General features: G+C 44.6%; 1 protein-coding gene across 1 annotated transcript in view; it reads left to right on the forward strand.

Annotated features, from left to right (window-relative positions):
• Cap2 (cyclase associated actin cytoskeleton regulatory protein 2) overlaps nucleotides 1-26,480 on the forward strand; it is a 133,555-nt gene that overhangs the window by 38,342 nt on the left and 68,733 nt on the right. Inside the window, exon 4 of the mRNA XM_050144425.1 lies at nucleotides 16,299-16,376. Coding sequence (XP_050000382.1) covers nucleotides 16,299-16,376 — 78 coding nt within the window. The remainder of the gene's footprint in view (nucleotides 1-16,298; nucleotides 16,377-26,480) is intronic.

Consider the following 26,480-nt stretch of genomic DNA (forward strand, 5'->3'; position numbering starts at 1 on the left):
GTTTCTGTGGCAAGTCGGCCGCATGCTTTCAGCTGAATGGAAGCCTGGGTGCTTTTCAGCTTTCACTTCCAAACTCGCCTCTCCCTTCCCTGCGTGAGTGTAGAGTTACCGCCTTTGATGCCTGGCAACCATTGTGAGGCTGATCTTGGAACTCACGAGTGGGACAAAAAAGACAAGGAAAGAGATTTTCTGTAGCTAACAGAGTGGGATTAAAGGAAGCATGGGTAGGAGAAGATCCATGTAGGAAGAAGGATTTGTCTCATTAAAAATAAAGTCTAGAAGGACAGTCACTGGACTCCTGACCGTGGGCATCTCTTGGGGGCAGGATTACCCAAATCTTTCGCTTTCTAAAAGTCTATGTCTTTGTACATTTTATAACAAGCATTCGGGACTACTATTGGAGAAGGAATAAAGGACCAGTGAGTTCTAAAGATAGATTTGGGGAGCAGTGTGTCCCTTGAAAGGGAATTTAGTAAGAACACCAACAGCAATACAAAGGAAAGGGAAACTGAGCACAAAAAGGGTCCCTCACCCAGCACATGTGACTGCGCTGTGCCTGGGTGTCTGTGCACAGTTGGGCAGCCTGTCTTTAAGGAACTTTCCTTTCCTTTTTTTTCCTTTCTTTCTTTCTTTCTTTCTTTCTTTCTTTCTTTCTTTCTTTTTTCACTTCTTCCTTGCTTTCTTGCCTTTTCTTTTTTCTTTTTATCTCCTTTTTTGAAAAAAAAAGTCTTTTGTCTTATTCAACTTTTTAAATTTTTATTTTTATTTCACATGCATTGATGTTTTATCTACATATATGTCTATATGACGGTGGCAGATCCCCTAGAACTGGAGTTACAGACAGCTGTGATCTGCCATGTGGGTGCAGTCAGTGCTCGTAACCACAGAGCCATCTTTCCAGCCCCGCAAGGGACTTTTCACAGTCAAGTGTTTATGGTTGATAGGGGTGGATCTGGTTGGGAGGGTGAGCAGTATTGAAAAAAGAAAAGGCTAAGTTTTCTAGCCACTAGAGATCAACTTCATCCCCGTGCATCAACTTTATCTACCTACCTATCTTGGCATTTGCTTTACTGTGTTAGTGAGACTGTGTAGGTGATTGCCAAGAATTCTAACCCATGTTGAGGCCTGCTGTATATCTGGATACTGCATTGTTACTAACAAACATTATTTAACTTGGTCCTTGGAAGGAAGGATCTTCTAAGGTAGGTGGCTTTTGAGATAAAGCAATGAGACTAAGGAGATTGAGTCACTTGCAGTGACCATTGTTAGGAGCCAGGTACTCCCCCAGCCCGCCTTCAGCGACTCAGCGCCAGCATCCACATCACCAACCACCAAATGTGACACATCTCCACTGCCACCACAAGTCCCAAACACCTTATAAAGTCTCCACCATCAGCCAGGCAGTGGTGGCGCACGCCTTTAATCCCAGTACTCTGGAGGATGAGGCAGGTGGATCTCTGTGAGTTTGAGGCCAGCCTGGTCTACAAGAACTTGTTCTGGGACAGGCTCCAAAGCTACAGAGAAACCCTGTCTCGAAAAACAAACAAAAAAGTCTCCACCATCACACACACACACCCTGTCCCTGCTCAGACCCCAGTAAGAGGTGCCTTTCTCGCCCCATCCCCCACCAATAAATCTCTTACGTGAGATCTGTTGTATGGTGTGTGATCTTTGTGGCATTCCTTCACCCAGATCCACCACAGTGTTCTTCTGCTGCAAAACCCTAACAAGCATGCAGCTCAGGCCTGTGTGAATTCATGGTTTCTCATCTACATCACTCCGTTCTCTCCTAATAATAAGCAGAAAATAAAGGCCCTTCCCTTCTCTTAACGTATCTTCTATTTAGGGACACGCATGGAATGTTGGGTAAGGATTTGGTTTAAGGAGGGCTAGAGGGATGACTCGGTTGTTAAAAATGCTCACCTTGCTTGTACGAGATTGATCCCCACCACACATATAAAAAGCCAAGTATAATGATAGACACTTGTAATCCTAGAACCAGGAAGGTGGAGACAGGCAGATTCCCGGGGCTTGCTGGCCAGCCCGCCTAGCCTGATCAGACTGTTGGGTCACACCTTGTCTCAAAATGCAAACTGGACAGAGCCTGAGAAATGACACCTGAAGATGATCTCTGGCTTCCACATGTGTATACACATGCATGTGTGCCTGCATAGACATATGTGCATGCACACACACACAGGCAGAGACAGAGAGAGAACATGGTTTAAATAACACAAAGTGAAATGGATAATGCTTAGAACCATAGTGCATTTTAGAATGAATGTTTAATTGTCCCTGACTTTTCTTGGCGGACTTAAAGCAGCCAGACATCTTTTACTTGTATGGACCCAAGAGTCATCAACCATGAAGACATTGCTAGCTTCCTAAGTCAAAAGAATTGGTTTAAGCATGTTGATAAGGCATTTTGATTCTTTAAGTGTTAGGGAAACAAGTGAGGGAATTTGGAGAGGGGCCAAACTACGCAATGACTGAGTTTGAAAATGAAGTTAGTTTGGTAGCATGGTTCTGTTTAGAACACAAACTCATAACAGTATTCCTGCCTGTCAGAAGAGCAAATTGTGTGGGTTGAAACACACAATGGTGTCTTCTTTCCTGTGCTATTCCCAGACCCTGAGAAACACTAATTTTAACTCTTTCTTTCCTGGTTTCTACTGCAGCTTCATAATCTACTTATTTAGCACGGATCATATGTTCAAAGACTCTTTCCATGTCAGTACATGGAATTCTGTCTATATTATCCTTTGTTATGACTACAATATTTTGTTGCACGGTTATTATCAATTGATTTGAACAGTCACTATAGTGTATAGACACATTAATGTGTGTATAAGAATGCAAGGCCCCAACTAGGTTGAGACACATGAACCAAGCCTAAGATATGGCCTAAAGAACAGGGACCCTCTTAAACTATGCACTTTAGTGCCTTGCTAGCCTCACTGTGACCCTGTGCTCTCATGGCATTTGACCAGATTGCAGTGGGTATCCTTTCAAAAACATCATTTTATAATTGTACACTTGTATTCTGAGACGATCCCTGTCACTGGAAATGACATGCCAGTGTCAAGTACGCCCTACTGCAGTTGCCGCATCCCCCTGCCTCCTCCAGGCTGTTGTACTCACCTGTGCTCTCACGTGACTCAGAGTGCACTAGGCTGTTTGATGATAATTAAGCATTGGGAAAAGAAAGGTTTTAGGAAAACAATGCATGAAATGAATGCACATTAATACTCAAGTTATGGTATGCTTAAAATATGTTGCAAATTCTGCTGGATATTCAGGAAAATGAAAAACAACTCGTGTAAACCACGCCTATTTTCAAAGCAGTCATTTATCCATGCTACCTTCCTTTGATCTATCTCTTCCATGTAACAAGAAATGTGTTTAAATTTCCCTTCTGGAGTTGGATACAACACGTTTGGGGTGTGCTTGTCAGAATATTGAGGTCACCCTAGCTGAGACCAGAAATGCAGCAGAGATATGTCCAAGAAGATTCCAGGCATGGGTACAGAAAAAGACACATGAGAGCCATTCCTTAGTGTCAAAACTGTTCACTGGCTTGTTATAAATACTTCTGTGAGCTAGAAGTTGCCAAGGCAACAGTCCCATTAATGAAGAATAACCCTCATTTATTATCAGTGCCTGAATCATCTTTTTTTTTCCTCAATAAAATGTCCCCAGCAGTCTAACACTGACACACTTGGTCAACCTACTCAGCTTTCCTTTCTAGGCAGCACAACTGTTCAGCCTCGCTCAGTAGGTATGCCTCCTTCCTCTGCCACTGGGGCCAGAACTGGAGGGCAAGAAACTCGGCAAACTGTAAAGGCAGTAAAAATATTAATTTATAACAATTACCTAATAGAAAGTAATTGCCTTTTTGATATATGCTTTGACATAGGCAAAGCCTGCAAATGACCATGACTCAATTGTATTTGAACAAGCCGGGTCTTTAAATTAACTCATCTTTATGATTTAATGGCTCATAGCCAACATATTTTTTTTTAAGTAAATGGAGTGTGACATTAGCGCTTCAACCCCACCTCCCAACTCCAGTCAGGATGTAAATTTCAGCTCCATTTTATCATACACACACATCAGAGAGGCAGCTGTGGCTAATGTGTGAGTCTTTTGGAACCCCCATTGTTCTGAAGCGTTAGAGAATAATTTAGAGAGATGATGGTTGGGAATGACTGACTACCACAGCGCTTCCCAGGGGGAGTGGTATATGGGCAGAAGGAAATATTTACCCAGAAATAATATTGTATTAGTTACTGATTGACTGCTATGACAAAACCTGACAAAAGCAACTTATGGAAGAGAGGTCTATTTTGGCTCACAGTTGGAGGGGACACAGTCCATCATGGTGGTCACGTTGCATTACCAGTCTGAAAGCAGAGGAAGTGAGTGCTGATGCTTAGGTTGCTTTCTCTTAGTTGTTTTATTTTTTTTATTTATCTTTTTTTTTTGTTTTCTGTTTTTGTGGTGTTGGGGATTGAACCCAGAGCCTGTACACTCTGGACAAGAACTCTATCACTGCGCTTCATCTCCATGCTTTCTCCCTCCTATCCAGCCTAGGGAATGGCGACACCCATAGGCTAGGCAGGCCTTTCCTCCTCAGTTAAAACTCCCTGGAAACACCTTTGCAGGCATCCCCAGTGTGTCCCCTAGGTGGCTCCAAATCTAGTCAGGTTACAGTGAAGCTGAACCATCACAAATGCATTGTCCTCTCCGTTCTCCTCCTGAGCTTTGTCAAACTGACCAAACGGAAGAGCTTACCTCTCACCTATCTTTGCTGATCCCAACAGCCCTTTCCTGTCTAGACTGGGTGCTTTGTTATGTGCTTACAGGGAGTACTTTATTGCTTATTACTCACATGCATGAAATTTTCTCTGCCTTCACATCTTGTTTTGTTAATCCCGAAGATGGGAGGAGAAAGACCACCAACCCAAATAATCTTGGCCAAATTAATTAAAGGAAACAGTTAATTAAAGGACACTTTTTTATTCATGTACATGGGCTGCCTCCCTCTAAGCCTGGGTTTGAGAGGTCAGCACTGGATGTGAAGAAAACGCTTTTGTAGCTCAGGGGCAGGGTGAAGTGTGAATCTGTTTAGTCTTAACAATAGAAACCCAGATATTAAGGGCAAAAGCTGACACATCAGAAAAGAAGAGCGGCCAGCCACTGGAAACTTCAGACCAAATGGCCAGGATCCTGTCTCTATGAATCTTCAGACTGAATTGAGGAGATTCACCTTTTATTACTGTCTCTACCTCCCTAGTGCTGGGATTAAAGGCGTGTGCCTCCCAAATACTGGAATCAAAGGCATGAGATCCCAAGTGCTGGGATCAAAGTTATGAGCCACCAGCACTTGACTCTGTTTCTCTTTTAGACTGGTTCAGTCTCAACTAGTCCAGGGTGGCCTTGAATTCCTGATCTGCCTGCTTCCTACCAAGTGCTGGGATTAAAGGTGTGTGCCACCACTGCCTGGTCTCTGTGGTTAACTAGTGGCTAACTCTGCCCTCTGATCTCTAGGCAAGCTTTATTTGTCAGAACACAAAAGAAATATCATACAACAGTAGGGAGTTTCCAAATGGGGGGTTTGATAGGCAAAATAGACAGGGTTATGGGACCATAACATAAGCATAACAAGTTGGTCATAATTACCTCCTGAAACAGAGACATGATTGCAAAGTGAACATAACAACAGGTAGTCATAAGAAGGTAACCATAACAACCCTTTTGAAGCAAAGGTAGGATTGTAAGATAGTTATTAGCTTTTTAAGACAAATGCCATTCCTGGACGAGGCAGTATAGAACCACTTGTAGCTAAGATTACAGGCAGAGCATAGGCCAGTCCTTGAGAAATAAAAGTTTAATCATAAACAGGAATGAACCTAGTTTGTCTTTACTATAAGATGGCTTTTAAGCCTAAGATGGAAGCAAGCTGGCTCTTCAGTGTCTCCTGATTTATACTTGACTTGGTTGGTAGGTACACAGAGGTGCTCAAAGAGATACATATAAATTTTATTACTTTCATATGCATACATGCTTTTCCTGCATGAGCATAAGATTCCCTGCAACTGGAGGTACAGACAGTTGTGAGCCGTCATGTGGGTGCTGGGAATTGAACCCTGGTCCTCTGGAAGAACAGACAGTGCTCTTAACTGATGAGCCATCTTTCTAACCCCTCAAAGAACTTTCATTTCATTTTTGTTTGTTTGTTTTTTGAGACAGAGTCTTTATATGTAGTCCTGACTGTCCTGGAACTCATTATTGTAAACCAAGCTGGCCTTAAACTGAGTTCCTCCTGTGTCTGCCTCCCAAGTGCTGAGATGAAAGGTGTATGCCACCACACCTGACCACAAAAAAATTTTGATTGTGAAATTAAATAATAAGTCTCTATTTTATTTAGTTATATCTTTCCTAATAACTTTTTAAACAATCTGATATGGAAAAACATGACAACTGATACAGGAAGAAAAGAAACCACTTTTAATCCCAGCCCGTAAAGCTTCCGTGAATGTCATGGGTTATTGGTATCATTCATAAGGATGCTTTTCAGAATCTTAAAAACCATTCACTATTCTGAGCATCATGATGCATGCTTATAATCCCAACATCTGGAGGGCAAACAGGTACATCTCGTGAGTTTGAGGCCAACCTGGTCTACATAGTGAATCCTAGTCCAATCAGGATTGCATGGTGAACCCTTCTCTCAAATCCAACCAAACAAAACATTCATTGCATAATCATGTCTCCTTCTCCTAAAATAGAATCACACAGGGATGGAGTGATAGATCAGGGATTAGGAGCCAGCATTGCTCTTGCAATGAGCTTGGTTTCCTGCACCCATGTGAGGAGCCTCACAATGCCTGTAACTTGAACTGCTGGAGAGCCCATGCCTTCTTCCATCTTCCACAGACATCTGCACTCAAACACACACACACACACACACACACACACACACACACACACACGTATATACACAAAATTACAAACAATACAAATAAATCATTTTAAAAGATAAATTTTAATCTTTATTTATTAAACATTATAATCTTTGCTGACCATGTATGTACAAGTAACACGTGCCAAGCACTGCAGGGCCCAGGCATCCCAGACCCTGGGTTGTGTAAAGATGTGATGAAAGTGACCGGGCCAGGCACACTCTTCCACTATGGCAGTTCCAGCCGTTTAAAATCAATCTTGTGTCTTAAGGCTTAGCTTCTGCCCTGCCCCAGGCACAACTTTCAGCACCGGTGCACATGTAAATTCCTTTGAGGATGGTAGTTCTGGCTTCTCTGCGCCCTTTCCTACTGGCAGTGGGACAACAGAGATGACTTATGACGCAAAAGTCCATGAGAACCAAAAGTCGCAACGAAGAAACGTTCTGTACTTCTGAGTTTATTTTTTGCTATGGTACTGTAGTGGGGTCATTTGGGGTGTTGCCTTAGCCTCCGCTCACTCCTTGTAAGCACCTCTAATCATCCCCGGATAAGCCTGACAACAATGAGCAGAGAGAATCAAAACCTCATGTACCGAAGAGAAACGCATCATTAGAGAGCCTGGCTATTTTTAAAAATGCCAGTAAAGACCGTGCTTATCATGGTGGGTAGATGGGCCTCCCACATCACAGGCATGCCCTCCCCCATAACTGCGTTTCCACCTTCATCACACTCCCCACCTTGCTCACAGGGCCCCCCCCCATATATTGCCAGGAGCTGTTCTGTCGCCAAAAAGATGAAACCAGGATGGATATCCTAAGGTGCTGTCTGAAAACAGAAATTAGATAAGCTTTGCCTTTTTTTCTGAAAATACAGGGAGATGTGGCTCAGGTTGGTAGAGTCTGACACAACATGCTTGAAGCTCCAGGTTTGAGTCCCCAGCATACCTATAATCCCCTGTCCATAGATCTGACACTTGCTAACCATGTTAGGAGCTTCACTAGTCTCCCTGAATCTTGGTTTCTTTCTCAAAGAGATGAAAAAGGTGTGAAAGGCAGGCTTAGAATGTGTGAGTATGTTTCTTGTCCCAAACTCCTTTAAAAAAAAAAAGGTTCTTGAACTCTCGGGAGACTGGGACAAGGAGTCATGGCCCTAGTGTTGATGAAGGTGTGACCGTGCAAGGCTCTGGAGGCCAGGCAGCATTCTGGACTCTATCCAAACCCCTTATAAGAAACGAGAACCTTTGATGTGGTTCTGAGAGGGTTGGTGTGAGGATGCTCTGTTTGTGAGGAGAGCATCATGCAGTATTCCCTCCTTGGCCCTGGGCTTGAGCTCCCAGCTCTGTTCCCACGGTTTCCCCCAGGCTTTCCCTGTCTTTCCTTCCGCTCCCTTACGGTGCTCTCCCATTAGGAGGCCATCTCGCTCTCAGCACAGAGTGCCAATTGCTCGTGCAGAGCTCTTACAGACACTTCTGAGAGGTGAGAGTTCCCAACACTGCTTAGCCTGTGTCCACGTGCCCTCTTCCGTCACAGAAGTTCTGGAAAACCCGAAGTCAGTCTTGCAGGTAATTTTCAGAATCATTGTCAGCCTGACACGATTATACCCCAGCCCCCGGACTCACACTGACCGCATTCATGTTTGCCAAACTCGCAAGTTTTCTGTACTTCAGACCCCTCCCTTGGGAACTAAGAAGGAATCAGAAATTAGAAATTCTTATACCAGGACTGGGGAGGTGGCTCAGTAGGTGTAAGAGTATTTGCCATGCAATCATGAGAACCTGTGTTCAAATCTGCAAGGCCCATGTTAAGAGCCAGGCATGGCTTTGTTTGTCTACAACCCCTGCGTTGACAGAGACAAGCAAGTTGCAGAAGCTTTCTGGCAAGTCAACCTGAGCGCACAATGAATTTTAGGTTCAGTGGGAGACCCTCTCCCAAGCGAGTGAGGGAAAGGTGGATTGAAGGATGACACCTGAGTCTCCACCTCCTGGGTGTGCATGCGCACAGTGTCTGCACACTCATGTGATTTATTACACATGTGTACACACAACACACATATACACCAGACCGTGCATGTATATGCCCAACACACGCCTACTCACAAATAAACATATTAATAAAAAACATTTTAAAAAAGAAAGAAATTAGTAATAAATAAAAGAAAGGTAATAGTAATCCTTGTATTCAGGAGGCAGAGGCGGGCAGATCTCTCTGTGAGTTTAAGGACAGCCTGGTCTACATGGTGAGTTCCAGGGCTTCCAGGGCTATATAGTGAGAACCTGTTTTTTAAAAGAAAGGGAGGGATGGGGGAAGGAATTCTTGTCTCAACTTTGTTGCTGCTTGTCTGTTGACTCTGGGCAAACACCTTTATCCTTTTTCAAGGGCTGAGTGACATGTCTCCCCTTGGATAGACTAAGCACATGGGTCCAGAGTGGGTGCCCTCTGAGTTATCTTGCCACTTCAGCTACTGATGAAAGTGAAATAGACGTGCAAGAAAAAAAAAAGGCGTTTGGATACCATTTAAGCCAGCGGTTTTCCCGTGTGGCACAGGAAGAGCAAGGTACCTGGGACACTTGTAGAATTGATTCAGGAACTCTGAGTGAGCCTAAGCACTCAGGTGAGACTTAACCAACCCCCTGACTGATTCTCATGCCCAATGGAGACACAGAAACACTGGCTTAAGCCTTTCCTGAGGTTGGTAACATGTCAACCTGAATGTCTTCCGTCGTGGGGCTTTGTAGGCTAAAGTTCATGTTCACGACCTCAAGGTTTGCTTCAAACAAAATCATGAAACAGGTAAAATCTGTCCTTGCCTCCCATCCGTCTGTCATATCCCCTCGTTACCTCTTCAATGGCTGAAACTCAAGGGATTTCCTCGGGGAAGACTGGAGGGACTGAAGAATGAACAGCCCTGAAATGCAGTCTTTCTAATTATGCATGTAAAACATTTGTCGGATGACTTAGGGAAGCCAGTGGGGATTGCACTCTTGGTGGCCTGCCCAGGACCTGGTCACATCCCTGAGGGGACAACTACCCTGCACCTTGTCCTTGATCATAGAAGTCAGAGGGTCTTTTCCCTTTGGGTTCTGGAAAAAAAGAAGGCTCTAGAAATGCCTCCAGCACCACATCCTGGCTAGATACTCTTTTGTCTTCCAAGTCTTGCCCCTGCCCTTTCCCCAAATTCTGTCTGTTTATTTGGCTATGAGCATGGGACTCTGCAGCCTGGAGCTTTTCCAGAGAAACTCTACAAAGCCCTGATGAGCACTCAGAGATCAGCTGGGCTTCCCCAGGGCGCCAGCCCTCTCCCAAGAGGATTAGATGAAAATAAGTCAGATTTAGCTGCTGTCTGCTTGCCTGCCCCCAAACTCACTTTAAACAGATCCCAGGGACTCCTGCTCCTTTGCTTCTCCTGCAACCACAGAACAGGATCCACTAGCTGCCTTGAGAGCCCCAGCTGCCCAGGTGCTCACGATGATAGACTTCAGATAAAGCACCATGCTTTGGCTTTAGCAGAATGACCCATATCCTCTCTGCTCACACGTACTCACAGACAGAGAGATACGTGTTTCCGTGCCCAAAGATCACGGAACCTGTCTCCTTCAAAGGTCCCTCAAGGGCTCCCAAAGCCCCACACAAACAAACAGGCAAAGTCAGCAAAAACCCTTAAACCTTTGGTCATTTGTCATTCCCCAAAGTCCCTACGTTTGACTTTTTCTTTCACAGTGTGTCCAACAGCCTGAGTGAGCCAAACGGTCCCCTTTCCGGTTACCAGACTCAGCAGGTTCAGAAAAATTACCCCTAAATCGCCTGCTGTCGGGTGAGGGGAACTAGCAGAACTTTCCAGAAGGAAGAAGCAAATGGGTCAGAACATCTCAAATGTGTGAATACATGTAAAACTGAGGGGATTCTAAGCGAGTGTGCCTTTGAGTTGGCTAACTGTGCCCAGAGTTCCAGACAACTGAAAGAAGGACCTCGGGTCATCACGAAAGCATTTTCTACATAAGTCAAAAGAAAGATCTGAAACAGATCTCCACCCCACCTCAACCCTTATTGTGGAGCCAAAGGCCATTTGCAGGAAGGGACTAATTAATGAAATTGCCCTTCGTCCTTATTCAGACCTGCCGGCAAGCTACTTCATTAGCAGCAGGCTCCAAGTTGTTACTGGGAAAGTAGAAAAGGCTAATGACAGTGTTCATTGTGGGATGACTACAAATACACACACACACACACACACACACACACAGTTAATGCCACCTCTGAGCTGCCGGTTCAACTGTCGAAGTTGGACCATCCTGAATCACTGTTACCATGGCAACTGGAAAGTCAGCCTACTGCTTGTCACGGATGGGGATGGTACCTCTGCGTTACCGTTGCCAAGAGAGAAGTGCAGGTATTTTATTTGTAGCTGAGCTGTGGAAAGTTGCATTTGGTAGTCCTTTTAAGAAGCGTGGTCATTAGACAGCCGCAGGCGTCTTTTCGAAGGCCTGAAAACATGTTTTGATGGAAGGGCATCTCAGCTCAAAGTTTCGTATTTGTGAGTCATGATGGCTTCCAGGCCGGTGAGATTTTTCATGCTCTGCTCTTTGCTGAGAGAGATCTGATACAGGAGATTCTCAAGCAACTTAGCCTCAGCCACGAGATGACTAAGACAAAGAGAAGGGACAGCGGGGAACTTCAAAATGACTTTTTACAGAAAACATTTACAAGCCTTGGTCTGTTAAGTTAATGAAGGGTTGGATTTGTGTTTTTTGAAATAAGTGGCCTATCAATTTTGATTTGAACACAAACATTTTCTTGGCGGAAGAAAATCCTTAGATGAGAATTATGGTAAAAATTTAAAAAAAAAAAAAAACACCTGAGGGTTTGTAAAAATCGTGAGACGTCAGAATCATGGCTAGGATAACAGAGATTTGCCATTGCCAGTCTGGTTAATATATTTGCCCTCCTAGCTTAAAAAAGAGCCAAATGTTGTCATTGGAATGAAATTAACTTAATCTTCCCATCGCTTTGCTAGCAGTGTATCTTGAAAATGTATGAAATCGATTCCCGCCTTTTCTACCAGGAAGTCAAATCCAATCCAGCAGAGATAGAAACTGCTGTGAACAGACAGGAAACTAACAGGAGCGGCTTAAAGAAGAAATTGGCAAACGAAAAGAATATTAGCATTAGTATAACTCAAAACCACTCTTTTCAGGGAGGTTTCCTTCAGGCAAAGTGTTTTTCTAATTCCACAAATGAACAGAAAAGCCAAAAGGAATGGGGGGGGGGGGAATCTTGCAGATGAGAGGGAGCTCTCTCGCAAGTGGGAGAGACTATGTGTACGTAGGGGTTGGGGTGGGTAGCACGTGGGAATTCTACTCTGAATTCAATCTCACTGCAAATACAAAATTACTCTAAAAAACAAAATCCAAGGTCAGGCGTGGGGCTGCGTGCCTGTCATCCCAACCCTTGGGAGGGGAATGCTGCGGGTTTCAGGCTAGCCTGGGCTACAGTGAGTTCCAAACTATGCTGCTGCAGCCTGAGACCCTGTTGATAAAAAGTCCTCTCTAATAATCAAAGCAAAAAGTCCATCATCTAGAACAGTGTCGGGAACTGGCAGATGAACGCTTCCCAACCCATAGAGACTTGCCTTAGAGGAAATGACAGAATCAGAAGAAGGATATGAAACGGGAGAAGAGAAAAACCATAGGCTGTCTCTCTCTGTGGATGTATAAGCTCTCTGTCTGGGTTCTGCTCTGGAGAAATTACCTAAAACCGAGGGCACTACACCATCCGAATGGCGTACGTCCCAGGTAGATGGGAGTGAGTCTCGGTCTAGGCTATGGACCAAATCCCCAGGATGAGAGACACCCCAAACCTCTAACAACTAGACACCACCTCCCCTGAGCATCTCCCTCTGGGGCTCCTTGCCATCATTCATCCGTTATTTTTCTCTTGACTGTGACCAAATGTCTGGCAAGAAGTGGCTAAGAAAGAAGGACTTGTTTCAGCCAGGCATTTGGGGATGTAGCCCGTCGTGGTGGGGAAACTGTACCAACAGGAGCAGCTCACAGCAGTGATAGCAGGCCTACGAGGAAGCCAAGATACAGTAAGCTGACAACCTCGGGCCCATTTTACAAAGACCCACTTTTTCTAGCTAATCCCCACCTCCACCAAACAGCCCCACCAGCCTTTGTATGTTCACACACATGCTCGTATGAGAGATATTTGCTTCTAAGCCATAGTACACCAGGCCCCAGGGAAAAAAAGAGGTAGATCATAAAGATTCTGCTTTCAAACCGCTGCTTTAGAGAGGAAAACACACTGATCTCCAATATGGCTGCAAGAGACCCATGTTTTAGGAGAAGGTTTTAAGTATCAGTGCACACACAAAATAATGAGCAAGATCAAAAGAACCAGCATGGTGGCCCAGCAGGCAAAGTAGAAGGGCACAGGCTCATGTTTTGTGTTAATTTCCATTACTGTAATGGAATGTCTAACAAATTAAGCAGAATGCCTGGTAGAATCAGAGCTGTAAGAGGTTGAGGTACCAGAATCCTCTTCGAGGACACCCATAACCTAAAAGCCTCCTGTTGAGCCCCACCATTTATGCAGCATCCCTCCAAACTAGGGAGCCAGCCCTTCACACATGCAATGGGCGAGACAGTCCTGATCCAAACTTTAGCGCCCTTGAAGGAAACTAACTAGGACACAGAAACAAGGTCCCATGGTGACTTGGTCAAAGTATAACACACTCTAAGACATCGACAGGGATAGCAAATCAGTTTTTGAGAGCCTTTTAAAACTGGGTGATGAAGCCATGAGAAGGAAATAAAAGGCAGAGAGTGAAGAAATGATATGCATGTTAAAAACAGTAGTTTTAAATAAATGTCAGACATGGTAATACATGCCTTTAATACCAGAACTGGGGAGACAGTGGCAGGTGGATCTATGAGTTCGAGGCTAGCCTGGGCTACAGAGTGAGTTCCAGGACAGTCAGGGACACACAGAGAAACCCTGTCAAAAAAAACAAACAAACAAAAAAACTAACGAAGAAACAATAAGTATATAAGACTTGTTGAAACTGTATCTATTGTCAGTGGGGGGGCCTGAGGCGGTGGCGGGGGTGGGGGGGACACTGTTCGTATGATCCCAGTGAGCTCAAATCACAGCCCAGGAAATAAAAGAGAGAATCCAGAAGACACAAAGACACTCCAGGATTATCCTGCTATCCCGAGGATAATAGGATATCCTTGTCAGAGTCCTTGGATGCAGAATCTCACAAATGGAAGAGAAGACTTGAAACGTGTTAAAACGAAACTTCTGGAAAAGGAAAAGGAGGCAGATATACCCTAAGAACTATAATAGAGGAGGTTCAAAATGCAAGCATGTCTCAGTTAGGCTCTTAAACCCCAACGGTGAAGAAGTTATTCTTCCAACCAGAATAAGCAAGTTTCCTTCAGGGAAGAAAATCACTCAGCTGGGCTTTGTTCCAAAGCAATGCTCTCATTGGAGCAGGGCTGTGAAGACAGCCCAGGTGGTAAAGGTTGTCTGGTATTTTTGTTAAAACTTCAATCTCCGAAACATCTTGACTTAAAATAAAAGAAGAAAAAAATGATCCGAGGCAGGGGCAGTCGTTCAGTCAATAATGTGCCTACCATGCAAACTGAGGGCCTGGGTTTCCATCCCCAGCACCTAGTTGAAAAGCTGCACATAGCAGCTACACCTGCATCCCTAGCCCTGTTGGAGGAGGGGCACAGGTTAGAAGCTGAGAGACAAATCCTTGAAGATTATTGGTCAGCCAGCCTGTCTCAATAGATGAGTCTCAGGTTCAGTTACTCAAAAATTAAAGAGCAATAGAGGAAGACACCCCACATTCATCTTGAGCCTTTACACACAAATATGTACACATGCATACACCCCCACACACACCGCATACACATATAACACCACACGTTAGTTGCTTTCATTTACTAAAACAGTGATACGGCTGTTCTTAAAACATAGACATAATACGCTCAGTTGCTAGCTAAGGTTAATTGTAGACGATAGATATTTAAAATTATTTTTCTTACTATACTTAATTAGAACTATTTAATTATGAACAGAAGATAAGAAAAAAATGACTATGTATTCCAGGACAATCCCACCTATACAAGTCCTGTGTGTTAAGAGTGGAGGTATGGGTGGAGCCAGATGATCAGGTCCCAGTGAGACTTGTTTTGAAAACTTTGATGGCTGAATCTTTTTTTTTAACTGTGTAGCCCCGGGTGACCTGAAACTTAATTTCTATGTAGAACAGGTTGGCCTCAAACCCATAGAGATCTACCTACCTCTGCTTCTAAGTACTGGGGTTTAAAGTATATATTCCCATGCCCAGCCATGAGATACAAGTCATATATCCTAATAGCCACACTTACAGAGAGTATGATTCTGAGGTTTTTAATATAGACAGGAAGATGCGAAGTTCATCAACTCTGTCTAATTGGGGAACAACCCCCATCCTTGCATGTGTGTGTACGTGCATGCATGTGGGGGGGTGCAAGAAAGAGGAAGACAGGAAGATGCAATTGGCTGGATATTTATATGGATGAGGGTACCGATGGAGACCAGAGGTCAAACTTCAGGTATAGTTTCCCAGGAGCCCTTCATCTTGCTTTTTGAGACAAGATCTCACCAGCCTAGAGCTCACCAAATAGGCTAAGCCGGCTGGTGAGCCTCAGAGATCTGCCCATCTCTGCCTCCCCATGTCTGGGATTTCAAGTGAGCACCACCATGCCTGGCCTTTTCGCAAATGTTCTGCGAGCTTGACCCTGGTCCTCCTGCCTGCGCGGCACACTTGACCCACTGAGTCATCAGCCCAGCCTTAACGGCAGAACATTTTCGCCAACCACAAAAGAAGTTATCCGTGGTCTGTCAGCAGTTTCCTCTCCAGTCCTCCTCCCCTGCCACCCATTATCCTACTATCTCTATAGAGCTGCCTATTCTGGACATTTCTTGTAAATGAGATCACACAGGCACACTCTTTTGTGACTGGCTCCAGTCACTCAGCATAATGTTTTGAAGCCTTGTCTGTGTCACCGCCTGTGACAGCACTTTGTTTTAACAGCTACATAATACTACACCATCTCGTGGCTAAGTCATTCTTTTTTAAATCTGTTTATGAGTTGACGGACACTTGGTTGTTCCCACGTCTTAGCTATTATGAATAATGAAGGTGTGATTATGCATTTACAGGTCTTGTGTGAACATATGTTTGCATGCTCCGTGGTTATAGTCACTGCTGAGGTGGAGTGGATGGATTTGTTCGATATTTGTCTAGAGCCCAAACGCTGAAACTGCTGCCTTCTTTTGTTTGCAGGCGGAAATGGTGCACAGTGCTTTCCAGGCCCAGCGGGCTTTCCTTCTCATGGCCTCTCAGTACCAACAACCCCAGGAGGTAAGAGGGCACCATAACAAACTGGACTGCCTAGGGAGAGGGCAGGGTGAGGTATCAAAGGAAACCGGAAGCATCATTTCTTTTAACGCTGCCTCTATCTAGACCATAATGCATTATCCCTCCCACCTTTATAGCCTTGGTGACAAACGTCACATATATGTAGTGACAAGTTTATGTGTGTATCATACCTGTTGCAATGACAAAAGCCCCTATAATATATCTTCTCATTGCTGATAAATTATAATTATGGCCAAGCACATACAATGACAATGGCATCGCCACTTTAAAGAGCAGCTTACCTATGACGTCTGTGACTTGTTCTTTCCTATTTTCACCATGAAATTTGGTTCCAAATTTGCATTGCCTTCTTATCGGGTTGCTGGCCTTTGATTCCCTGGAAATCCTTAGTCTGACTTTGGTGGCTTTTGTGTCCTAAGCAACACGATGTGCTGACTTGGTGCTTTCTGGTGCCCTGTGCTGGCCATGGCTAGGGAACTTGGAAGCAGTTTCTGACTCACTGGGTCTGGAATAGGGACTGAGACTCAGTGCCATGCAGTAAGCTCCCGAGTGATGCCCTGGCTATCATATACTAATTAGAAACTTCGTGAGTCTGTAAGGACCTGTGTGGCTCCCACCTTGCCTTTCTCTGCCACAGGAATGCGGGTTAACCTCTCTTAGAAGGACTGGGAAAATAACTCAGTAGGTAAAGTGCTTGCCTTGCAAGTCCCCAGAACCCATGTTTAAAAAAATGATTATGGTATTGTACACTTGTAATCTTAGCTCTGAGAAGCTGAGACAGGGGGATACCCAGGACTCACTGGCCAGCCAGGCCAGCCTGATCTACAAACTCTGTAGGGCAATGAAAAGCAGTCTCCAAAATAAAAGTGATTAATACCTGGAAAAAAAAAAACCAATACACAAGGGTGTTTGTTCTCCAGCCTCCAACAGACACACAGAGAGATTAGGGGATTTGCCTGCTCGCTGTAGCAGTACCCTCCAGGTAGTAATTCTGATAACCTTTAATCTATCTTAATAATTCTATGATGCCCAGAGTAACTCTTAATGCGCAGATGAGTAGAAAGGCAAGAGCAGATGCTAAGAAAAGTGACATCACAGGGTCTTTTCCATTTTCCAGCACATCACGTAAATACAACCTTCCCCATTCTCTACACCCAGACCCTACCGCCAGCAGCCAGACTGCCCACCTGGTATCGTGGAAATGCCCACGTTTCCTTCAGCAGCGACTCATAATAACATTTTCACCAGGCCCATTATGTAATAACGAAAATGTTCAGTAAAATGTAAATCTATTAACAGCCGCCAAGACACGAGAAAGGAGCAATTGTTCTGATTATCTCGTATCTTCAATTTGATAATAATTATACCAGTAAAGAGGAAAAATTGAATATCCGTATGGCAAAGTAGGCAATCATTTCTTTTGACTTCTAAAGCAAATTCCTAAAATGGAAACAGTTGCACTGGGGATCCAGGACTTGGCCTTCAGAAGACAGCACCAGGTTCCTTCATAGTAGCAGCCAAGACCCTCAACCCTCTCTAGAAAGTTCTTCCCTGTCTCGCTTTCCAAGGGATGGGTTTTGCAGTAACCTGAAATTTTTTTTTTCATTAAAAAAGATCAACTTAAGTGTTTCATGCAATATATTTTGATCATATTCTTTCCCCAACACTTCCCAGATCCTCTGCTTCTCTCCGCTCACCCAACTTCATGTTCTCGCTCGCTCTCCCCTCTCTCTCTCTCTCAAAATAAAAATGAAAATCAAAACAAAATCAATAACACAAAAAGTACCAAAACAAAAGCATGCAAAGCTAGTGCCCAGGGACACTCCACTGGAGAACAAGGATTTTCCCTTTTCCAGCAGGTGTCATTACAAATAGCTTCTTGGTGAGGAGTGGTACTTTGTCTTCATCCCTTGTTAGTTACTGGGATGTTGCCTGGTTTGAACCTGTGAAGTTCTCCTGTGATTTATTATTATTATTATTATTTCTTTTTTTAAAAGGGAAAATGCTTAATTGTTCTTTTCTCATCACAAAAATGCATGACAAAGGCAATTTAAGGAACTTAAGGAAGGAAGAGTTTCTGTGGGCTCCCAGTCTTGAGGGTACAGTCCATCGTGGCAAGGAGGGCTAGGTGGTGGGAGCATGAGGCAGATGGTCACTTGTATTCACAGTGGGGAAGGAAAAGAGACAAATACGGGTGCTCAGTTAGCTTTCCTTTTTAAAAAATTCTATCTGGGATTCAAGCCCATAGAATAGTGTCACCACATTCTGAGTGGGTCTTCCCTGCTCAGTTAGATCTCTCTAGAAACTCCCTCCCGGACACACCCAGAGATGTGTCACCTGGGTGATTCCTACTGTAGTCAAATTGACCTTGAGGATGAGACATCACAAGCACCAATGCACGGGTCCCATCCCAAGGAGTTCCTACTTAATTGGTCTGAGGAATGGCCTCGGCTCTAGTACCGGGGCTCTACAAGTGATGCTCACTTGTAAACACAGCTGTAAACCCTTCCTGAGACGGGCATGCCTCTGCCTTCTGTGTCAAAGAAGCTACCGCAAAACCTGGGTGGTTCTGCAAGCATGCAGTCTTCCAGGTTCCAGTCTAGATGACTTTTTCCCCTTGGCTTCTCAACCTGAGAAATGATTTCTAGACTCTTGCCTTAGCCTTTTTGACTGAGGTGGGATGCGTGGTTTCCACTGAGTCCAAGGTGGAGCAAGAACAGACTTTCCTCCCTGGTACTCCACTCCGTGGGTGCTCGAAACTTAGAACAAGAATTCTTTCCATTGGCCTCACTACTTTGCACTGAAGAAACTCCACTCTGTAAATATTAGACGATGCTCACACTGGTGAGCGAGTGGACAGGGCTTGGGTGTAGCTCGGCGGCAGAGCATGTACTTAGCATGAGGGAGGCCCTGGGTTTACTCGTGAGCACAAGAAGAGCAGGAACAAGCGATATGTTCACACGAGCTGACGAAGTGGGACTTTGACATTCCAAGACGAGCCATGGTCAAGGATACTGGCTTTGTGTCCTGGATGTAGCATCTACGCTTTCCCTTTCTTACTATGCTGCCTTCTTGGTAAAAGGTAGAAAGATGGTTTCAAGGAAGGTGTGTGCACTGAGGTGTTCCATGAGCTTTGCTTCTCTGACTCCTGGGGCAGCAAGGCCCAACAGATCGGTAGGTAAAATGAAAGCTGATTTTTTTTTTTTTTTTTTGCTTTGGTTTGTTTTGTAATTGTCGTTTGTGGTGCTCACATCTCTGTCTGACCCCTTCCTCTACTCCCTTTCTTCTTAACCAAGAGCACTATTCTGGAACTTTTTCTGACACAAAGGCAGATTCAGGAGGTCACATCACAGTGGGGAAAGCAGTGTGAGGCTGAGCATTGGTTTTCCCACTTCCCAGTGTGAGTTCTGGAAGCATAGAGTGTTAATTATTCAGCCACAAATAAGGCTGCACTTCTGGGTTCTAGAGCCATGCGTGTTTACACAGGCCCTCAGGCATTGCATGACTGTTAAAGGGCCCCCACGTGACCCATGTGTGCACATTCATGGTTCCATCCACACATGACTCAGCTAAACCCTTGCACGCATGAGTGAGACCATCATCTGCATCATCTGCGTAATACGTAGTCACGCCAAGCCCCTGTGCACATGCGCTAGGCAGCTTTTAAAAAGCTGGACACGCTATCTTCCTCTCTCTCTCTGCACACTGATTCCCCAGGCCTGTACGCACCTCCTCTAATTAACTCCTGAACAGGTTTGTTGCGTGTTCTCGCTCACGTCAGGTAATTACATCGAGTATTGCCACAGTAAAAATGGCACCTTCTCATGGGACCCAAGCCCTATCTGTCCCTTTGTGCTGTGATTTCTTCCTTGTTCCAGGAGGGAGAGAGGACTGCTATGAGTTCCCCTCTCCCTGACATCCAGCAGAGTCTCTCAAAGCTTTGGCATAGAGAGAATCCCCTGAAGGGTTGTTAGGTTACAACCGGGCCTCGTTTGCAGACTTTCCAGGTCAGTAAGTCTGGAGTGTGTCCCAGGAACCCACAGTTCTAAAGTGTCCCAGAGTAACAGGGAGCCTGATGGCCCAGGCTGACCCGTGTTGTACGCCTTGCTCTCCCCGTCCTGCCTTGAGCTCAAATTCATTTCAGGGCCTTGAGCATGTCAATTCCAGCTGCTTCTAATCACCTGGAGAACTTGCTGGTGGATGAAGTGAACGAAATAAAAGGAGGGAGAACTTTGACGACTCTTAAGGATGGAGGAGATTTTTATTGTCGATATAATTGGGAAAAGCAGGCAGGGGGAAGAGTCCAGGCTGAACACGGCCAGCAGACTAAACCGGACCATGAGAGGAGAGAAGAGGATGGAGAGCAAGAGAGGAGCTACTTACCAAGAGAGACCATGGTTTCTTCTTTATAAACACTCTGTATGTGTACGCACATGTGTGTGCTTGTGTGTGTGTGCGTGTGTGTGTGCGCGCGCGCGCGCGCACAGCTCTTCTGTCTTGTCTCTCCTCATCTTTATTTGAACTTGTACTCATCACAGTGCTGAGGACTGAACCAAGCCTCACACATCCCAGGCAAGCACTCTACCTCTGAGCAGCATTCCCATTCCTTGGCCTCCCACTTTAAGATGAAACAGTGCCCCTTCCGCCCCCTCCATAGAGAGCAGGAATTTAGAACCCATTCTTTCCTTCCACTGTGAGCACAGCCTAAAAAAAGTGAGCAATGAAAGGAGGCTCAGAGCTTTGTCCAGCTGCTTCTTGTTTCTGGATGTTCGCTCCTCAGTGTAGCTTCTCCTAAGGAGGCTCGGAACTTTGGGTCAGGTGCTTCTTGTTTCTGGATGTTCACTCCTCAGCTTATAAGCCCGCCTTCGCAAGGACTCGCCAATGCTTGGAACACTCTTCAAATGTGTTAATGTTCACCCATTTTAAACCAAGCAAGTTCTTGCAGGCAATAGCCTTAGGACCTCCAGCTAATTATTTAGGCTCATAGAAGCTACAGAACTCCAGGAAGTATAAATATGCCTGGGATTTGAAAAGATTTAACAACAAAGGGCAAATGTTTGCAGAGGTAGAGGCATTTATCTTCATTTAACTGTTATATAATGTCTATTGTAATGTCTATATGTATTGAAGCATCACATTTTATCTCGTAATGGTGTATCATTTTTGTGTTTTGACCTATCAATTAAGGAAATGAAATGTGTGTGTGTGTACTTGCATGTGCATTTCTTGATACACTCTTATATATCCCAAACTAATTCTGAACTTGCAATGCAGTCAAATCAGCCTTGAACTCTTAATTCTCCTGCCTCCACTTCCCTAGTGCTGGGTTCCCAAATGGTACCACGCACAGCCAGCTCAAAGTCTGTAATAGTATTCAAGAAGAGCAACGTATGACTTTAGCCCACCCTGACTTGAGTCCCAGGTCTAGTCCACATTAACTCCACTAATCCAAACACGAGAATAACAAAGTGTTCCTGTGCCTTCCATGTCAAGAATCTTCTGTCTTTTTCTAAGTAGCTACTGGAGCATTAGCCAGGCTAAACCCACCAGATGTTTCCACTGAGGTACTCAAGCCAAGCTTGTCAAGTAGCCTGGGGTATGGCAATTAATGCTTCTAAGCCGTGTTTTCTTATCTTTGAAATATGAATAATAATCCCTAGAGTCATGAGGACTAGATGAGAAAAAACATGAAAGGGTCAGGTGACTTAGAGAGAGTCTAGAAATAATCCGTATAGCCCAACTGTTCTAGCAAGACGTCCCCAAATCCTAAAGGCTCCTAGGAGTACCCATTTCCTTCTTACGGAAGTTCTACTCTGGTGTTTGCCACGGCTCAGCCTTTGGTCATTCAGGGAGTGGCCGTCTGCTCTCTCGAGTCCTCTGCCATGGTTAGAGCCTCAGCACTGACTTAGGAAAGACGATGCAGGCTTCCTTCTAAAAACATTTTAGTGGGCCAGGCCTGGAAGCGGCATATGTCACCTTCATCTAGTCTCATGGCTAAATGAGGCTGCAAGAAACACTAGAAAATTTAATCCATTAGTATTTATAAAAGGAAGAATTCACAACTTCTCCCAGCATCTAAGACTACCAGAGTGGGTCACTTGATCTGGCCGTAGAGAAGTTTCTCTCAGAGCACATATATTGGTTCTCCAGACTCATAAGGGTTTTCCCAGCCATCCAAAGAAAGATTTTGCTATTAGTTGCTTTTTCTCATTTCCATAACGAAATACCTAACAGAAGCACCTGAAGAGCAGAAGGAAAGATTTGTTTTGCCTCCGAGTACAGGAGTGCAGCGCATCCTGGCAGGGAAGGCGCGACTGGGGGTGTGGGAGGTGGCTGATCACACTGAGCCTGCAGTTAGGGAGCAGAGACTTGAATGCTGCTGCTCAGCTTGCTTTCTCCTTCTTGCTTGGTTGGTTTGGTTTGGTTTGGTTTGGTTTTTCAAGACAGGGCTTCACTTCGTAGCCTTGATTGTCCTGGAACTCACTCTGTAGACCAAGCTGGCCTCAAACTCAAAGATCCGCCTGCCTCTGCCTCCCGAATGCTGGGATGAAAGGCGTGTGCCACCACCAACTGCCCAACTGCTTTCTCCTTCTTATTCAACCTGGAGTCCCGCCCCATGGGATGATGCAACCCACATTCAGGCTGGGTCTCCCCTCCTCACTTAGATCTTTCCATCCCTTCATGTATGCTCTCAACAGTGCCTCCTAGGTGACTCCAAATCCAGTTGACAATGAAAAGGAACCATCACTGCTTTAAAAATCCAACAAATGAATGTGTTGATTACATTTGCATATGAACAGAGTTGCGTGTGTACGGATAACTGGTAGCTTCTTTCGCGTGTACTGAGTCTGTCCTTGTTTGCCCGGTTCACCGGAGCCATAAAAAGTCACATTATTGGACACTATTTTGTGATGTTCAAGTAGTCATGTGGCTTTGATCTCAGAATGTGTCTGGGGTAAATTACTTGATGTTAGTGGCAGGTCTGGACATTGTAAGGGAAAAGCAAATGATTGCACAAATCCAAACTCCAAAGTGTTTCTTAAGTTCATGCCCAGAAAATGTCTCGGCATCTCTGCTTAATCTTCTTGAAGGACTTAACCATGGTGAGCTACGCTAAGCTCTGCTGTCAGGGCCCTCGTGACAGAGAACACCATGCAGTGATTAAAACTGGGATTTTTTTTCTCTAATGGATTGGGGTGGAGGAGGGCATGGAGACCATAGTTTGGCATCCAGTAGCCTCGTAAAATCTCTCTTTGCAGTTTTATTTTTCTTTTGTTTTGGTTTGTTTTTGAGAGTTTCTCACTGAACCTGTTGCTTCCTGTGCTTCCTGACTGTGCTAGATAGGCCATCGTCTGTCCCCTCTACCCGCAAGTCCCCAGGGATCTCCCTGTCTCTACCCCCTCAACACTGGGATTGCAGGTGCAGGACACTACACCTGACTTTTCCATGAGTGCTGGGGGATCCGAAATCAGGTCCTCGTGTTAGCACAGCAGACACTTGACTGAATGAGCCATCCACCCACCCATATTTTAATGGATTTTTTTTAAAAATACTTTTTTTCATTTATCTTGAAAACAGAAGAAAAAAACTGTTAGAGAAATAAAAAAGTGAAACATGTCCATGTTTTACCTGTGCTATCGTGCTCGATTGCATTTTCTTTCCAGAGTCATTTTTTCCCAGCAATCTGAATGGATCATTCTGAGGAATAGCACCTCTGAATCCAACTGGTGATTCTTTTCTAAATTGAGCCAATATGCTCATTTCATAAATATATACACATTTCTGCTCTCACTGTTGCTACCAAATAGGTTGGTTCCCTTCAGGACCAACTCAAAAGCACCCACGGGCAGTAAAGCGTGTTTTTAATTTCTGGAGAAACATTTAAGCTTAAGCTAAATAAAATACACAAGCAGAAGGTCAAAAATCCATGTCTTCCTGAGAGAGGGCTGGATGTTCCTTGGTTTTTGGTTTGGTGTGAAACGGTCTTGCTGTGTATCTTTGGCTGGCCTGGTGCTCACTATATACACCAGTTTGGCTTCTAAGTCATGGCAGTTCCCCTGCCTCAGCCTCCCCAGTGATGGGATTATAGGCATGCACCACTATGCCTGGTTTAGCAGGTTGGTTTCACTCTGCCAGGCAGGTTGGTTTTTATAACCAGCAGCCTGATGGGCAGTTTCATGTTACAGATAGAGAAATGAGGCAAAAGGAAGCCTCCGCTTTTTCATAGGACTGTTGCTACGCAGGGCCCAAAAGTGACCTTGATAACTGCACCCTGGCTAGCTAGCATTGAAAGCTGCTTGCTGCATCGGTGTAGATGCCGGTTCATGCAGAATAAAGCACCCTGGAAGGAAAGAGAGGCGTCAGCTGTATGATACTATCAGGGTCCACTGCAGTTGACAGCCTGAAGCTAAGCAGGCCAGACTGAATCCCAAAAGGAAAGCTAATCACCGGCTTATCAGGATGCGGTGGGGAGGCTGATCCGAAGAGAGAGGACAGCATCCTGCCCAGACTGTTTGCTTTAGCAGCAGAAAGCGGTGATGGGCTGTGAGCTCTGGCTGAGGCTGGTAGCTTTATAGCTATTTGGAAGCTCGGCCTTGTGGAGGCAAAAGGGATTTGCTAAGATCCTGTCCCACCGAACTGTCACTCAGGGGTGGCTTTTTTGTTGTTGTTTTTAATCTGATAAGGCACACCCATTAGCTCATCTCTCTTTGTCTAAGACCCGAATCAGATAATGAATGGCTGTCCAAAGGAAGTGAGGTGATTATCACGCACTGGGGATCTGGGAGATTATCCGAGGGGTGAAGGTTCACCGAGAAAGAGGCCTTCCTCTGTTTTATCTACTGTCTCATCCTAAATTTGTTAGAATTCCAGACAGCCTTGGTGATAAATGCTACATAAAGGATAAGACTGTATTTATGTGAGTAAGGCATTTTTCATTATCTTTTTTTCTTCCGTGTCAAAATCACTTGGAATTCTTCATAAAAATAATTATCGGCTATTTATCATCCTTTAATGAAAAGCTAAACGGCCTCTTGCCTGCCATTGTAAATCCGATATGAAAAGCTGGAAGAGTTGCAAGATCTCTCTCTTAAGACCTGAATCAAAAATCAAATTTGAAAAGAAGTTGCTGACTCATTTAGCAAATTTTAAACACCCTGGAAGAGCCTGCTGGGGCCTTTTCTTCAGATGCATTCTTGGCTCCCACTTCAGCAAGCCATAACCGAAGCGGTCTTTTCTGGACAGAGCTCCCATGGCCTGCGCAGAGCTGTGTATGTGATCCTTGCCAGCGAGGAGAAGGGAATTCCAGCTGGCATTCCGATCTGCATCTGCTGTCATAAATTAGTTAGCCAGGGCACAGTCCGTTACTTTTTATGGTCATGTTCTATATTTGTAGGAGCTGGGGGCTGGATCATGTGACCAAACCACCACTTGATATTGGTGTTTGTGTACACCAACAAGGGAGGGCCCCGCCAGGAGTTCACTGTACCGTGTTTTTAAGGTACATCGTCAGCTCTTAATTGGAAATACATCTTCTCTGAAACCTAAAATTACAAATAATTATACAAGTAAACTTCATCTAATTGTCTTCAGAATGAGACAAACTGCTGTACATGCATCTCATTGAGATGTACTGTGCCTTCCAGAGAATTTTACACCTACGTTCTAAAAATGAACAAGCCAACCTTGCCAAGAGAATAAAAAGCAAAGTACCTTTACACATTTTTAAAACTTATTTCCTGACTTGGATGCTAGAGGATTCTCTTGTCCATTCATTTGAGAGAGACCAAGAACTTCTCAAAACAGCTAAAAGAAATTTTGAGGGGGGGGGGGAGAGAGAGAGAGAGAGAGAGAGAGAGAGAGAGAGAGAGAGAGAGAGAGAGAGAGAGAGAGAGAATGTGTGTATCTTCCTCCAGCATAGCTTAATATTTAGTTTCTGGTGGCAAACACCTAGAGAATGCCCCTCAACTGTTATTGTTCCCTTTTGTAAACTAAAAGTGGGGAAAATGTTTTGTTCAGGTTTGGTGGATTTGCTGCTGCGGGAGTCCTGTCTCCATATCTGGGACATTTCTGAGGCAGATGTGCCTA

Source organism: Alexandromys fortis, unplaced genomic scaffold (genome assembly GCF_014885135.2).
Source record: "Alexandromys fortis isolate MF-2015 unplaced genomic scaffold, M_Fortis_MF-2015_v1.1 scaffold_1, whole genome shotgun sequence".
NCBI classification, from domain to species: Eukaryota; Metazoa; Chordata; class Mammalia; order Rodentia; family Cricetidae; genus Alexandromys; species Alexandromys fortis.